At 43.8% G+C, this 17,937-nt stretch overlaps 1 protein-coding gene across 1 annotated transcript; it reads right to left on the reverse strand.

Annotated features, from left to right (window-relative positions):
• Window positions 1-824: 824 nt before the first annotated feature.
• Window positions 825-17,755, reverse strand: pcyt2 (phosphate cytidylyltransferase 2, ethanolamine). The gene is made up of 13 exons (XM_088599764.1): window positions 17,424-17,755; window positions 9,983-10,071; window positions 9,305-9,466; window positions 8,716-8,782; window positions 7,513-7,597; window positions 7,046-7,087; window positions 5,689-5,827; window positions 4,864-4,946; window positions 4,440-4,517; window positions 3,964-4,029; window positions 3,790-3,855; window positions 3,415-3,503; window positions 825-2,954 (listed from the first exon to the last, which is right to left on the reverse strand). The coding sequence occupies exons 1-13, from the start codon at window positions 17,543-17,545 to the stop codon at window positions 2,819-2,821; spliced, it is 1,224 nt and encodes a 407-aa protein (XP_088455890.1). The 5' UTR covers window positions 17,546-17,755; the 3' UTR covers window positions 825-2,818.
• Between the last annotated feature and the right edge of the window lie 182 nt (window positions 17,756-17,937).

The following is a 17,937-nucleotide window of genomic DNA, read 5'->3' on the forward strand; positions in this document are numbered from 1 at the left end:
AAGGGTTTAAAAGATATGATTGTGCTTCTAGGAAGTGTCTAAATCGCTTACGTGAAGGGTCAATGAATACATTTTCAAATCGTCAAACGTTTAGAAGAAAAATAGAGGGACTACTCTCTAGTGGAAGAGGTGGTGTACTGCAGCACATAATGACGACACTACCTGTTACAAGTGTTCCTCAATAAATGTTTTAGAGACCAGATATCAACTCATAAATTTGGACCCTTCCGCAACCTTTCCGAACAGCTGAAATGTACATTTTCTACCGGATACGCACGAAAATTAAACTAACAGAGGGAGTAAACTTTCAGCTGTGTAGTTTTAGAAGTCGTTCAATCCTTGTGGGATTGGAAGAGTCCTAAACCTGTTGTTAGAGGGAAGTCGCAAAGACAATGTAAGCAGACAAGGCAGCTATTATTTTCATCTCCATCATTCGACTCCACGCAGCGTGGTGTAGCAAAGCCCACATCACTTCAGATATATAGTAGGGATTGCCATGCCAGAGAAACTTCGCTTTATATTAAAGTTCTTCATCAGTGAACCAAAAACAAATCGTATTTAGAGCTTCGTGTACTGTCAGGTCATCACAGCTGGACAGAACCAAACCCATTCACAGGAGACACGACAAAGGCAGAGGTCACAGGGAGCTATTTCTCTGGGTTCACTTCACACTTTGAACTTCATGAGTATATTCAAAGAATAAGCAGGAAAATACATGGAAAAAGCAGCTAAAAAAGCAGTGAAATAAAACAAGCAGCATACTCGTGTACCTGGAAATAACAAAAAAAGGATTCCAACACCCGCTGTGTCCAGCTGACCAAAGGTAACAGGAAATGCCGATTTTATTTCCAGTTTTACCACCATCGTTCTGATATAAATGGTGCCACTTAGTGAGGAAAACGGAAGACAACGTTACAGAGCACAGATTATTATATTAAAAGACAAACTGCGAGTGCGCCGCCATCGTGTTCAAAAGGAAAAACAGAAACGGACAACAAGAACGGACTGGGAAGACAATTCCCTGCTTCTTGTCCACAGCTGTTCCTTTGACACAACAGGACTGGAGAAGGTAAGGCAATCCCTTTTGAGGACTCGGGGTGAATAAACACTGACGATGAGTATTTCTCACCCAAGGCATCAACGCAATTAACGCTTTCTCAGCACACCCAGACTCTCAGATTGCTCATCCACAATACTGTACTTGACATAACAGAATGAGTCTACCATAACGAAAGCAATGACTAAACATAGGCATGAAAAACAGGATGACTTAATAGTGACCTCAAAAGTGTTAAAGCAAAACACGTACAAGTGTAGAGGACATTAAAATGCTTGCGCGCAGGGAAAATCTCTCATCACTTTCAGCCGCGCACTAATGAAGTTTCGTCTCTTCAAAGTGTTACCATTATTACTATTGCACTAAAGAAAACCACTCGGGCATATCAACATTCAAATTAGCATCGAGTTCCAGAACTATTTTAATTTGTACAGTGTCATATAAATTAACAATTACAATTTAAAAAAAACTGTACAAGCTGAGGATAAAGCAGTTTCTCTATTCACTATGGCAAAACACCCTCACACAGGCTGCTATAAATAAGTAGTGTTTAATTCTCTATATCATCCAGTCGATCTGTTAGATGACGTAAAGGTTGCATTTCTTGCTTCTGCAATATCTGAAACCTTTTTGTACAAAGTGGTCTTGCCCCCCATACTTTGGGATTGCTGCCCCTTTATACCATCCAACAAAATCAAATAATTTTATAAGCGTCATACAAGTAGATCTCGGCTGAAGATCAGATCACGACGTATTGATATTATACATATACTGTAGTATTATAGAGAGAGGAACTGGATCATTTACCGGAGTCTCTGTGGCCCAAATCGCTTAGCGCTTTTGGCTGTTAACTGAAAGGTTGGTGGTTTGAGCCCACCCAGGGATCCAGTGAGTATTTTAATGAAAGTTACCTCCTCACTTGAATGAATGAATAAAGAATTTTGAACTGAACTGAGCTTGGAGAAAAATTTAAATTATGACATGCTTATCCAGTTTTGAAAAATATTATAGTGCAAAGTCAGGACGGGCCAAACGTTAAATGCATTCAATGGCGATTGGTCAACAAGATGAATAAAATCTCAGATTTATTTTCCATAAACGTAAAAAGGTGCTGTTTTTATAAGTATGGCCCATGGTCTGGGCTCATATCACTTAAAACATCTGCCATATTCTCCCCCATTAAAAACATAATAAATTATTAAAATGTAAAATATTAAGCCATCCTTAAGGAGTGCCTTTTAAAATAGTCACTTAATTTTGTCTATTACTTCTCTTTAGACTACAGAATATTTTAGAAGTAATCAGAAAGCTCAGTTATCGTGAATTTATTCCATATTTTCAGCTGTAGCGCTTTGTTAAATCTATTCCTGTACTGAGAGCTGGATTTCACAACAGGTGTTTCCTGTAATTAATTTTAAGTTTGAGTTAACTTTTAACTTTTTTAATGGAACTTCTTAATAGAAATGACCTTGACTAATCTTTCTGGCAAAAGGATTCCATAAAGACCGGGAATCCCAGGGAAGAATAGAATGCATTAAGGAATAAATACAACCGGCTCACTGACACCTTGCTGAATGAAGAAAGAGATGGGGCAAATAACCATGACAACAAGAAGTTAACAAGAAGTGTTGTGTGCAGGTTGGTCAACCCCCTGTTGCCACTACTGCTGAGGTTAAACACAGACCAGCTGATGCCAGCAACTGTATTATGTGTTGTGCAGAAAGCACAGCCCCCCCCTCCCCCCGGTGTTTTCCAGACAGCTCAGTTCTCCTGCTCGTCCTGTGGCAGAGTCTGGTCCTGCTCCTGTTTGGTTTTCTCCTCCTCTCGTTTCTTCATGGCCTGTATCACTGCCATTTCCTTGGCCTCCTTCTTCTGGTTTCGTGCCTCAAACTGGAGCCTGAAACACAGTTGGGGTAACTGAGGTCCAGCCCGCACTGATCGGTGGGCTGTGCCTCGTCCTCTGACGCAGTCTGACAACCCCAAGACACAGAACCACTGCTGTACAGTGCTGAGTGTTTGCTATTAATTGATGCAGCAATATAAGACTAAGTTTTATCTCAGGGAGATATATACAGGATTTTTCTTAAGGTCTTTTATAGCTGATTACTCTAACTACTCACTTCATTAAGTTACCGTTACCTACACTGAGAGGCCTTAAAAATGCAACTGACGCAGGTCCATTTACACTCAGAACATAAAAGACTTCAGAGCCTTGTTAGAAGTTTTGAATAACAAGGCCAACTATGAAACAAAACAGTCAGAACGAGACAGAACAAAAATCAATCAACCCTAGGCTGAGTTTGAAACCCCTGCTTTAGAGCTCTGAAATAAGCCAGCCACCATGGAGCAGGATTCACCTGTTCTTAATTATCCTCTGAACGATGTCATCGGTGGTCAGGTCGTTTCCACTGTCAACAGTATGGAAAATGCCCCGTTTCTTGGGTTCCTACATTTAAAGGGAAACAGGTTGAACAAAGAAAACATTTGCCATACACACAATGATCAAACCAAAGGACAACAGTGTAGATCTCCCAGACTACCAATGAGCCATAAAATGGGTTTATTTCCGATAAGAATAGTCAAGTGCGAAGGAAAGCACAAGAATGATGATGCCGTTACGTTTATGGTAAGAACTTTTCTGCTTCTGCTGTCGTCCCCACAGACCTAGGCCTTCACACACTAACTTACCACGGAAAATACAGGGTGGATGGTTATCGTGCAAATGTACTCACAGCATACGGATCAGACCCGTCCTTATCTGGAAACACCTCAGTTTTCCCATGACACACCAGGTCAATCTGCAGAGAGGGAGGGATGTGTAAGCTACCAGGGCTGACCGCCAGCAGTGCAAACCTCACCGCCAATCCCCCCTTTCCCCTTGCAGGCAACGTCTCTCCCCCTCTTACCTTGAAGTGATCCAGCAAGTCTGCAGTGACAGCGTAGGGCGCTCCGATCACAACCTCCGACACGTACTGGGAAAAACACAGCGCAGAGCGTTAAAGTCAATGGGCCGCACTTTTGCATTATCGGTTGGCATTATTCCCGACGGAATCCTGGGAAAAATCCGCATGGGATTAGCTCCTCCTCCCATTTCTCATTTTCAGGGTGAGCACTAGAACAATGACTTGAAAATAAGATCTCCTGGTAAAACTGGTAACTTTGACTGCTACAGGGCAGCGTATAAATGCAGTCAATTGTCTTTTTGCGGCTCTCTTCCTCTTTCACCCTTTTCTTTCACCAAGGGTGAAATAATACAGCTTTTCACTGGCACAGAACAGATAATGTTTAGTTACTTTGACTTCCTGTGAATATGTGAAGGTCCACTTGTGTGTTGCCGATTGCCAGTGTGCAGTGTGGATGTGTGAGAGCCCAGAGCACTCACCCTGCAGGCCAGCACACTGAGAGTCCGCTCGTGAACGTTCATTATGGGGTAGTTCTTTCCTTTGTACCGGTTCACTTCCTGCAAAGACACACCAGCATTTCTTTTTCCTCTCATAAAATGCAGAAAGAAGATCCTGTTGAGCAATGCATTCTGCCAACACATTCATAGAAAATAGTTTCTTTCTGTGTTAAAGTACTTGCATACAGCTCTCAAAAACACTCCCTAAAAATCCAGGATGACTGGTATCTAATGACAATCACGTTTATTTACTGCTAATCAGGTCTAGCCCAAGATGCGATCTGTTAAAGCCTTCTGCATTAAAAATCTTTTGTTGCACATCAGCAGAAATAATGCGTTAAGAAGCAAGTACTATAACACTCATGCTGTTTTCATTCACACAAGCTTTGGAAACCTTATGGCTTACCTGGTCAAAATGCAGCCCGACAATTACATATGGCTTATCCGATTGCTTATAAACACTCTCCAAGAAGTCCACATGGCCGATATCTATAGGTGCTGTTAAGGGCAGGCAGGGGTAGTGTGGTGTCATGAGGGTTGGAGGTGCCTTATGGATTCTAGCAAGTCTGGAAGAGACAGAGGAAGAAGATAGTCCTCCTAGTCCAACCCCACAGTGAGGGAGAAGAGTCATGGACAGAGGATAAAATGGGAAGACCAACACTATCGGTTGATATGCTGGAGGAAAACGTGGGTCAGCTAGCGCTTGCAGGACACGTTCTGGATTGCAAGGAACCAAGAGTCCGAACAAGAAGGAGAAGAAACCAACGCCAGCCCACAGGCAACTGGGAGCGAAGCAAGCACTACAGAGCTGGAGAGAGAAGTTATTGTTTTGTGAAGCCTACAAACAGCAGCTCTATTAGAGAGGGAAGGGTGCATTTAGTTGACTCTTTTGTAACAATGACCCAGACATCTCTACCTCTACCTGGAGATCCATAGTACATAATATGGGCCTGACAAGACCCACAAACAAAGCCTCAATAGCCCCCTCAAACCAGTCAAATCCCTCCCGAGCCCTCTACACCTGAAAGCAAAGTAATTCGTGGTAAAATACTGAGATTGTAAGAGACAAAAGATTCCCCTGAATCCACAGAAAGCTCTGAGTGATTTTCCCTTGCCTTTCTGAACAGAATCTGAAATTCACCAATCAATAATTTAATCAATCAGCAATTTCAGTTTTTTTTTTTTAATTTTCATTTTAAATGTTAAAATTGCGAAGTAGTGAGAAGGATACGGAAGAGGTCGAAGGCTCCTGCCACGTAGATGATAGTGTCTCCGGGCTCCGGCTCCTTCCCAGAGGCAAACTGGATGATTTTTTGGGATGTCTGCAGGAACTGGGATACGCCTGTCCAGGGACTGCGGCTTGTAGGGCCCTGTGGCTCACAGAACACAGACACCTCATCACAATAAAAACCCTGGCCACCAAACTCTGCAAAACTACAGAATTTCTGCACATAACCTTCGGTGTGGCTGCTGACATGGATCTTTTTACCTGAAATATAGGTCGTTTTCAAGGTACCCCATTCTGTAATGTTAATCAATAATCCATCCACCCATTTTCTAACCCCTACGTCCAAATCAGGTTAAGGAGCTGGAGCCTATCCCAGCAAGCAACGGTAGCAAGGCAGGGTACACCCTGGATGGGACACCAGTCCTTCACAGGGCACACAGACATATACACCAGGGTCAGGACCACAGGATATATATACTCCAAATATAAACTCCTCACTGACTGCACTCCAGGAATTGAGCCCAGGTCCGCAGTGCTGCGTGGCAGCCACGCTAACCAGTGCGCTATCATGAAATAAATCAACCAGAGATGAAAAAGAAAGTAAAGTAAAGCGTTCACATGCAGGATAAAATACTTCTGAGCACAGCACTACTTGGTCTCAACGCACCACCATGTGGCCACAAAAAATATTAACATGACTGTTCTAGTTTCATCCTGCAAAATTCCTTCTGCCTGTTTCATGGAGATGTTACACACGTTATGCTTTTTTCGTCATATTTGAAAATGCAGCAACCTTTGATTACACAAACTCAGATCTGCAGTGTCTCTGAGTGACTGATCACTGAACAATATCTTATTCTGCAATAAAGCTCCCTATTCTTGGGCCATAGCCACCTTAGTATCAACTATAAAACTGACCACAACAAACTCCTTTGTTTTTAGCCAAGCTAGCATTCACAGATGCCAGCCATTCATTAAAACAGAACAGCGCAGAAGAAGGACAGACCGTCTAAAGGTTGTGTTGATACTAAACAACACTCGATACACAACCCAGTAAAAAAGGAGCACCGTACTCCTAGCCACTAAAACATCATTCAAGCAAGCTGATTATGGCAAAACTTCTGCCTCCCTGGCATCATAGCTATAAATAAGCTATTTATTGCTTTGGTGTTGGAAAAGCAGTACAGAGTGTTGACAGCTTCTGCTATATTTTTTAAATACTTTATTAAGTTCTCCTCACCAGCCTAATTGTATACATGTACCTATATGAGGATTGGCATTTCCATCATGGTCCTTTCAGACAAATTAAAATTTAAACAGCTGTAAATGCAGAATTGACGAAGTACCGAGACTAACGCACCTTTCCAAAGTTGTCCGTATGCTGCTGGTAATCTGATTTATCCTGCAAAGAGATTAAGAACAGATTAATGAAAAAAAGCTGTTCACATTAAATGAGCGACAAAAAAAACCAACACATTTTCATAAGTAACCAATGCAGACTTTGGCAAACCGATACCGAATGAACCGTGAAGGGGTTTGTCTTAAACCTTCACTGCATTAGAATTGTAATGACACGCCTCTTCTTTCACCAGAAGGCAGTAAGGTGTTTGACTGCCTTGGCTAATCTTTAACAAAACAAATCAGTTAATCGTACAACAAAACCACTCTCAATGCATAGACAGGTTCAGTGCATTAATTAAGAATATTCATTTCTATTTGACGAATCAAAGGTAATTTTTGGGGGGCTGTGGCTAAACCCCTGTCCCTTTCTACCGTGCCCAGTGAAAGCAGGGCTGCTGCTGGACTGGCCAGCAGAGGGGCACTCACAATGTTGCTGTGGTGAGCCTTCGTCATGAGGAGCATTCGGCCAACCAGATCCGTGGTGGAGACGCCCTGTGTCCGCTTGCATTCCCTGCAACACACAATGCCCTTGGTTGAGAACTGAGAGGCCGCAGTCTGATTTACGAAATGACGGAAATGAGACACTGGCTCCTATTTTAATCTGTTTGCATGGAGGTCTTAGTTAGAGTCACGTTCTATGGCCAGCTGAATAAAAGCCTTAAGTAAATTTTCCCCTTAAGTGTTCTCTGAGCTTAAGAGTGTTGCAGAAAACATGGCTGCATATATACCCTAGTTAAAACGAGAAGGTAAACCATAGCCAATACTTGCAGAAAGTAAGAAGAGTTTAAATACCCAATATTTCCTTCTGCCATCATATCCCTTATGATACAAGCGTACAAATATAAGCTTACATTACCCTACTGGTAAGACAGGGTTGAGTGAAACAGCAGCTCCCTATTTATTTTCTTTTAAACTTGTTGTGTCATGGGTTTCTGCTGTACTGATGTGAGCATCTAGCCCAGGCGGTCATTGCTCTCAATTGACCTGGCTGGTTAAGACAAAGTAAAAGATAGATACTTGAACACTGGAGCGGATGGCCTCTTGAATGGAGAGAACTGGCTAAATGCAAGAGCAGGGCTTTAAAGGGAGCCGGTTGTCTTATAGGCTTTAGCTGCCACCGTGGCGTGGGGAGTGGGAGGGCGTCTGTCCAACCACACCCTCCCCATCCAGTTCAGTGGAACAAGTGGGGATTCAAATTGGATGGGTATAAAACAAAAATAAAGACACAAACAAAACAGTTAAAAGGGGGAGACTGTACAAGACTGACACACTACCTTACACCACTTCCCCATGTTTAGAGAAGTCTTTCTGTGGAAACGGTAGTTAGCAGAAACACACCACTCAGAGAAATGTCTGCAAGTCAGGAGGGAATGTGTAAAGGGGAATATTCAGCATGAAAAAAGGGCAATGGTGCAAAAAGAGAAACTGATGGGACTTTTTTTTAAAGAAAAAACTGGAAACGATCTGGATTTTAAGTGGATATAGGAAAGGAGAGAAAATGCACCCCTCAAGTCTCCGTATTTCTAGAAATATCAGGCTAAAATGAAGTCATCCTAAGATCCACACCCAAAGCAAGTCATGTGTCTAAGATCCTTTTAAATGTTTTTACATCCTTTAATCCTACAGTACCTGTATCTTCCTGATGTCTTAACCTCTGCATATGTGTCTCTGCCATCCACAGTTAGCGTGATATCATCTGCAATGAAACAGGAACATTTTCTCATTGTTTGTACGTGAACATCCAGGGCTGAGCTTGCAGAGAAGGGAGAGGGGCTCCAGTTCAGGCACACGGATCACTCTGTGTTACCCCAAGAAATTTTAACACTTAGGCAGTAATGTACATGACTCTATACCACTTCTTGTTGACGCATGTCTTACACCTCTGGTCATAAGCACCTGTTAAATCACTATAATATAAAAAGCTAAAGGTTGCTGAATGCTGAATTTGATTTCAGTGCCGTTTCAATCCTCTATTCCAAACATCATTTCTAATCACTTGCTTATTTATTTTAAGGATCCCCAATTTCTAACATCTCAAACTCTTCAATGTCTCTGTAAAGTCAGGGCCCAGAGGAAGCTAGTATGTTTCGATTTAGACAATAAATGAAATATATACTTTATTTTTGTTTAATTGCGCAAAAAAAACAAACTGCCTTGCTCTCATTGCTCTTTAACATTTACATCTCCTTCGGGCATCTTTACGCCAACGATCGCCTACCCCCATGGACGCAGAAGTCGCAGTTGTACTTGTCCAGGGTCTCCAGAGTGGTGACGTACGGCGCCCCCTCCACAATCTCGTCCACCCACTTAATGGCACGCACCATCTTGTACCTCTCGGCCTGGGTGAACACCGGAGGACCCTTGTGCTTGGCTATTTCCTCTGGGGTGTGGAGGACGGAGAGAGACAGGGCAGGCAAACAAAAACAAGAATCAACCAGGAGAATCATCGCCCTCTTCACGCAGAGCAGAATCTGGATTCTACCCTGAACGCGCTCCATTAGTCATTGCTGGATGGATGACGAGCTACGGTTTGACGAGCTGCTCTTGAAGCTTTGAGAACATGTGCAGAGTACCAAACACCAGATCTCTTACTAGCGCACTCCCTTTATAAGGAACAGCCTCACTGTGAGTTTCTACTGGTAGGGACCTCAACAGAAAGAGCAAATGGCTGACCTTTTTTCTCCGCTGTGGATTAGCCGTAACTTGTGCTATCATGTATCAGGACCCGTGCTTTACCACAGGAGCCCACAGCGGGTCACAGTCAGTTAGGAGGGGATACCAGAAACGGGCCACGCTGGAATCTGGCCGTCGCCGGCCTGATGTCCAGGTAGGAGTTTGACGCTGGTGGCTTCTGCTTTATCGAAATCAACCGCGGCAAACTGTCTTTCCAGCTTACCGTCCGTGTGAACGCCGACGATGAGGTGATCGCCCATGGCCCGGGCCTGGCGCAGCTGGTTCGAGTGGCCGTAGTGCACCATGTCATAGCTGAAACACAAACACAAGGGCATGCTGGCGCTTTCGCGGGAGACACAGGGCGCGAGGCACCAGAGGGCAGCAAGAAATGGCTATTGAAGGTAGCATGAGGTGCAGGAGTAAGGGCGGGGAGCATTTAAGTCATTCTGGATTCTGCGTGAGGAATAGTAACTATTTGTCTTTGCTAATACTGTATGCCTTTTACTTAGCAACAGTATGAAGGAATAAATTGCAGGCACATTTTTTTATCTTTCTGATTTCACACCTTCTATTGGTATACTTCCTTTTCACCAAATAAAAGGTGAATTTTCATTTCTTAAGAATAAAGTGGTCAGTTGCAAAGAAACATTTGTAGAGAAAAACAGCTCCTAACATGGAAATTTAGAATGAGCTATGTTACCCTGAATCTGCTGTATAAAACCCATTACCTTTGACATCATCTGGTGAGGCTGCTCTCATATCTGTATGATTGTATCCTCTCCATGCGCATGAATAAAGGACTCTGCTGAGTGAAGAGTTTTCTTCAAAGTGTCTATACCACCAATTACAATTTACTGGCTATATATAAATATATAAAAGCAGGATTACACACTACCCAGCAGCAGGGTCCAAAGGGCAGTTCTAAGCCTCAGGGCACAGCATGAGATTTATGATCCAGTGCACTGTACAGGCTCTGGTCTACTTTTGGATTAAATTGTTATTTTTTCTACTGCTTTGGGAACCTTAGGTGAGGTTCCCACAGAGGTTTATTCTCCTGCTATTTACTGAACTGAGCAGTTCCCTCAGATAAGGTACAGGAAAATGTAGTCACCACACTGGATCAGGGCAAGCTCAATTGAAAATGTAGCGTACAAAGTCCAAAAGCTTTATTACTGCCAAACAACTACTGTTTGAAATGCACACGGCCTTATTAGATGGAAAGTAATAACTTACTTTGAATAAAGACAAAATATCCTGCAGTTTATCTTCAATTCGAGGTCAATGGGAAGTTAAAGTGCTCCTTACAGCAGACAGGTTTTATCATCTGTTGACCTCAGTGCTATCCATGAAAATTCTTCTTGTATATCCTGTGGTAATTAGATTAACACCAACTCGGGATTATAAAAAGCCCACACAGCAGTTATGAATGGCGTATCCCAACTGCTTACTTATACCACAGATTTTATCTGAATTAGGATGCCAACCTCTCACTCTGCAAGAAGATTAAGCAATTTGGCATGTATTTTAAGGCAGTATGCTGCAGTCCACATAAAATCCCACCTCACCATGATTTACTTCCAACCCTGAATGAATTGTTTCAGGGGCATCACATCAATAAAATTATCCTTATCCTTGAGGTTGCGGGAGGGTGAGGTGGGTAAAACTCACAAAAAAATAACTTTTACCTTCTCGAAACATCCTTTGATTTGGCCGTACTCTTTTTACTAAATTTACTAAAACCACAACACCTTTTTAATTTTAGCCTTCCACTAATATAAATCTGTTCCCCAGTATCTCCCCTACAGTACAGTACCACCTCACCAGCTTCTGTGCCTACAGTGGAAGGACACTGCATATCACATACAACTTAAATTCAAATGAAAGCCAGATTGCTCCGAGTCAGAGTCCTCATCTGAGCAGTCATCATGCATCAACAGAGTTCAGATATTCATGCTGCAAAAAAGGCACAACGGTAAATTTCTTAACCCTCTCTTTTTCTGAATCAAGTCACAAATCTGCCACTTAAAAAAAGTATAAGAATATTACCTAAATTGCAATCCATAATCTGAGTTAACTAGTCCACAAGGCACTATCCATGACTTCTGGCTTGCTGCCTATTTACGCCCTAGGAACTTACTTGGCAGAATTCAATAACTTAAAATGTTTGCGGTCTTAAGTTAAACAGGAGCCTTTCAGTACATCGGGCCCATGTTGCCTTCCTCTGTCTTAACAGCAACAGAAATGTAATCTCATGTCACAGAATAGTTTCCATTCTGCTGACATATATTAAGAAGATCTGTACCTCACTGAAGTTTCAGATTACTTACACCTCATCACTCAACATATACTGTACAAACTCTCGGAGGGATTACTGGGCAGAGCAGTTGCTCTGTGGCTAAGGATTTGCGCCTGTGGCTGGAAAGTTGCCGGTTCAAATCCCGCGGGCGGCAGAGGAATCCTACTCTGTTGGGCCCCTGAGCAAGGCCCTTAACCCCAACTGCTCCAGTGGTGCTGTGCAATGGCTGACCCTGTGCTCTGACCCCAGGCTTCTCTCCCCCCGTGTGTCCCATGGAGAGCAAGCTGGGGTATGCGAAAAGAAATTCCTAATGCAAGAAATTGAATATGGCTAATAAAGTGATCTTATCTCCATCATCATGATTTATAATTCCTTGGGTAAGGGAACTGCCTTGTAATAAAGGCTCCCATGATACAGCTTTAAATAACAGCCAAGCAGTCATTCAGACCAAGTCCTACAGTTTACGATCACTTTAGTCTTCAAACAGGAGAAAGCACACAAGTTAGGAGTTTTGCAAACCTTATGATGTCTGCTAAATTTCATCTGCACTGCAGTTGAAAAAAACAAATGTGATTTGACTGGCCCTCCTACACCTAAAGCTGCAGCAGTGATCTGGGACTGGAGAGAGAGAAAACCCTGAAATATATAGATTACTCCACAAACAAATCTGAGACAAAATCACCATCCAGTTGACAGACAATATCAGTCTAGGTCCCATACACAACACCTTCAAGAGGATAAGAGGCAGTGAGGGACAGTAACACTATTGTATATCATTGTAATGTGATACCATGAGGGTTGTAGCAGTAGCAGTAGCTGCAACAACTTCAGTTTGTCAATTCAAAATGTGTGGGAGCTTACAAAGAAACAAGACAGCTGGCGCATTTAAACTGAAAAACTATGCAAGGAAGAGGAATGGTCACTCTGTTTCTCGGAGTGGAGCAGTACTCGAGAAGAGCACTCTGAACTGTGCTGAAATATTAATGAGCACAGCTGCTGACTGAAAACTAACATCAAGCGCCTACCTTAAAGTGGGAAACAAAGGCACATACTGTTATAAACGTGGGTGGAAAAAAGACTGCTCTGTGACTGACAAGCCAAATGTGAACTTGTTTCTCGCTGATAAATATTAAAAAAGGTAAGAAGGGATTAACTTTGTGTTGCACCTAAGAATGACAGCTCTTGTACTGATTGCTATCAGCATCCTTAATATCTACAATAAATACAGGACTTTAGCTGCTGCTGCTGCTGGGGCGCAGGTAAAACAGCTGTTGCTAACAGGGCCACCTGTGTCAGTGTAACTTTACTGCAGCATTAGCCTCAGATAGGTGCCTACCTCTGGTAAACTAAAGGTAACTGCAGGTCATTCTTCCTGACAGCTGTACAGTGCAAAGCAGCGCAGGTGCAAAGACATCTGTAATCAAGTTCACTACTAAATATTCATTTATTTGATTCATTTATTCAGTGATCATTAACAGCTCCTTGGTGAAAAAGCTGATTGGAAACAGGTAGAGACGTCACTTAGCCTACTAAATGTAAGTCCTGAAGATGAAGGAAGAAAAAAAACACAGAAAGGAACCAATATCCCCTGCTTTTCAGAAGAGCGACACCTTCGTGCTTTCAGTATGTTGGAGGCTGGACTAAGTCTGTGCACTGTCACTCAGAGTCTGGGATGTTCACAGCCAGCAATACAACAGTATCTACAGTATGCTGGCAAAGCTTTACAGCCTAATAGCCCACTAATGTTGGTCTTCCAGACCGAAGGCTGTAAGTCATGACACCTTGTTAAGGCCAATGGGAAGGCTGGCCTTAACGAGTGTGACGGTCCTGGCAGGGTGGCTTGTCATTACAGAACTTCCTTTGTAGTGATGAATGGCAACTTCACTACCTGGCGCTTCATTCATCAATAAGAAATGTTCTTATTCTTTAACACTCAGTTTATCTATGTAGCAGTCTTCTGCAGGCATGCCTGCTAAGGACAGGACTTTTTTTGTTTAATATTTTGAAATTCAAAAGTGGGGCAGGTGTCAGTCCAACGTCACAGAGCAGTGCAGGCAGTCTAAAGACTTTCCCCTTTCACCCTCTGTCCCCAGTGAATAAACAGTGCAGGTCTGCACACTCCTGAACACTCTTCCTCTACCCTGCCAGGGACTGGGACTGGAGCAGTGGAGCAGGTAGTGCTTAGGGCTTGGGAAAGACTTTGGAACCGACGTGATGACATTACTATATTTATGCTGGCTGCTCGTAAACACAAGCTTTGACCTCTATCATCCCCTTACTACAGGATCTCAGTGGGCTTTTTTTTTTTAAGGCAGCTTTTGACAGCCTCAATGGCAGCACCCGTGACAGTCAGCTGCAGCACTGTTATAAACTTAGTTCAGACTGCCGCCAGCCACGCTAACTGCTGATCTCTCCTGCCAGAATACCGCGCGCGCTTAATGCAGACAGAAATTCCCCTCCAGAAAGAGAGGACTGCACATTCCGGGGGAAAATGACATCAACGACACGTGTGGGAAAGACACAGCAACCTGCCATGCTCGGATGCATCTCATTGTTTAGCTTTTTGGTACACAAGTTCGTCGCCAACATTCCACTGGGTCACATTAGAGGCGGGAGAGAGAGAGAGGGAAATTACTGGAATCCTACAAGACAATGCCACCATAATCCTGTAACTCACACAAACAAATTCAAACCGCCTGGGCTGAACCTTCGGCAGATGACAGTTCTTTCTGTTCAGCAGCTTTTTGAAATTCTTTTTATCTATGTGTCAGGGGTGGGGGGCACATCCTTATTTTGCTTTCATAGGATTCTTCCTCATAAAAATCCATCTTTCGCAACCTGCCGACACACACTTTCTACAAAATTAGACTGAACTTAAAAAAAAACAGGACCCACGTGTCCAGCCGTCAGCGGCTTTATCAGGAACATAAACAGTCACCTGGCACTCGTTTTCAGTTCGTTTTCCTTGTGAACCAAAAGAAATATGACTGTAGTTGTGCTGAGGCTGTGAGCTGAGGCTGCGGAGGCTATTTACAACGGCCTGCTTATCCCCGTATCCCCGATCGCCATACTGGAGCAATGGTTTGGAAAATCTGCTCAAGAAAGATGTCCACCTACCAGTTCGCTGGCACAACTGAAAGCAGCAACCTACATCTCCTCAGAGGTCTCCCCTCCCAGGACCTGCCTGAGCTGTGCTTAGTTTTCAAGGTCTGACAAGACCAGGCTAGAGGGTAGCAACACATCTCTCAACGCAGTAACCTTTTTCTTTTTTTAACATCCATCCATCTTCTAAGCGCTTCTTCCAGGTCAAGGTCATAGGGGAGCCGGAGCCTATCCCAGCAAGCAACAGGCGCGAGGCAGGATACATCCTGGGCGGGACGCCAGTCCATCGGAGGACACACACACACACCCTGGACAGGACACCAGTCCATCGGAGGACAAACACACACACACCCTGGGCGGGACACCAGTCCATCACAGGGCAGACAGACACACACACAGACACACACACCAGGGCCAGTTTTCCCAGAAACAAATGAACCTACAAGTACTGTATGTCTTTGGACTGTGGGAGGAAACCAGAGCACCCAGTGGAAACCCACACAAACGCGAGAAGAACATACGAAGTCCACACAGCCAGCACCCCAGATAGAACCGGAGTAGAACCTAAGGGCTCAGCACAATGCTAACCACTGCACCACCCTTATAGACGTCAACACAAGACATCAAATAAATTGTGCAGTCGCTGAGGCAAGTCTATTATCGCAGAGGCCCTCCCTTGAAACAACGTCACGTACGAGTTCATCCACGTTATCAGAAAGATGAGTCACAACAACTCGGAGCCAGCGTCTGAAGGCAGGGGAACCAGGTGAGACTATAGCCTGTCAGTCTTCAGCAATTCACTTCACTTAAGGACACTGTTTCACCAACTAGGCCCACGGACCAAAGATTTACGTTTCAAAGTTTACCAAACAGTGATTTACACTATTCGACTGCAGCACAGCGCCCAGATGCTTTGAGTGGGTTGGCTCGGCAGTTCAGAACAATGGCAGCACTTACATACTCTATTGTGCTACTGATGACAAAGCGTGGAGGAGGCTCTCTGTGCATTGACGGAGCAGAATATTAGACACTGTCTTCTGGAATGTTTAAGAAGTGTAAGCTTGAAGGCCAAGCTATTCTTCAGCACACAGAGTGACTCTCCCAGCCCATAATACTTAGCATTAGCAGCACAGGAAGATATTGGTGAAGATGTACATCCCAGCTTCCAAGAGAATCAATACTTTCGACTCTCAGCACCTGCTGGCCCCAAGAACAGGAACGTGGACTTCACACTACTTAGTGAATCTCTTCTGTTGCATTCAGGAATTTCCAGAGCTACATTCCCTATGGGTTCATAAAACCCCGATTCTTCCAATTATGTGAAAATGCACCACACGATCAGGCATATATGAGTGTAGTTCTGTCATGTGTAGCTACATGACATTTATTTTTTAAAAAGGAAGATGGCAGAGGAATTCCATACAGCTACTCTACCATAATGAGCTCCTAAAGGCTGAGTGTTTCAATCCTGCGGGATTCTCTGCAGCTCATGAATTCTATTTAACAAACAAAACAGCCAAGTTGTGACACGCCTGACGGGCTCTAATGAACGCTATTAAGAATCTGCATCTCGTTTTTTTAATCACGGGGCCTGGGTGGCACCGCAGCTGGAGATACAGACGGGGGTCACTTCCAGCACATACAGCTCTGATCAGCGCGATGCTGAAACAGCTCTCTTTCGACCTCACAAATTATTAAAAGGTAGAAATGTTGCTGTGGTGCTTACGCTGCCTACGCGATCGGTCATTTAGACAGCTGGGCGCTAACGCTTGAGCAATGTGCATCATCACTGTGCACACTCGGAATTTGATCGAAGACGATGACTGTGATAAAAGGTTAAAAGGAGTAAAAGTAGCAGGTAGGAGGAATTAGCATCTTAAGGAATTCTCAAACTAAGTATGACCGAAGAAAATTAAAATAACATGCTCGCCTTTAGTTGACACCCAAACCCCACCACCAGATAACAGACGTAGGCTTCGCGGAGTAGTAAAATTACGCCTGGGCAAACGCAACCTGACACTTAGGAGGGGGCAACTCGCTAAATGAACAGAATCACATATGAGAACCGCGTTAAAAAAAGGCCGCTTCCGATTTCTTTACTGCAGAATTAAATCGGGTACACGCTGTACCAAAATCCCCGTTGCATAACGTTACAAAATGTGACTGAACTCAATGACGTTCCAACATGCACTCCCCGTAAAGTTTCAGGACGAAGATGTCAGTTTCTCCGAATCGCCCGCTACCCAGCGCACTGTAACGCACTCACCAGCCGTCACACCACACACGGACAACCCGCTTCCTCTTCTCCGGGCTGCCGGCGGTGCCCCCAGGACCAGCCCCGACTTCGTTCCCGGACTCCTTGGTTGCGTGGTGACCGTTCTTGATCATCTTAAAACACAGAGATCTGGCCTTCTACAAATACAATCAATGCGACTGCGTTAGGGGTAATTGTTTAATAAATATATATATATATTAAAATAGCAAAATCCGTCATGAACCGATAAAAAAAACAAGTTTATAAAGGGGAAATGACAGATGTTAAAGCCCCTCACTCCACATTTAGCCGGTATCTGCAGAGGAGTGACGGAAAGGCAGGAGGGAAGAACCTCATTCGTGCCGGGGACATGGCGTCATGGGAGGAGTTGGCTACGTCAAAAGACACATGACTGAACCCTCTCTGGTGGCCGACATCTTAACAGGTACAGGTTTCCACCGTCATGTGACTTTTTTTTTTACACTCGCCGCCACCACCCTATGATCAGCTGGTGGTTCGATTTCTT

The sequence above is a fragment of the Lepisosteus platostomus genome, chromosome 11, assembly GCF_059453375.1.
Source record: "Lepisosteus platostomus isolate fLepPlt1 chromosome 11, fLepPlt1.hap1, whole genome shotgun sequence".
Lineage (NCBI taxonomy): Eukaryota > Metazoa > Chordata > Actinopteri > Semionotiformes > Lepisosteidae > Lepisosteus > Lepisosteus platostomus.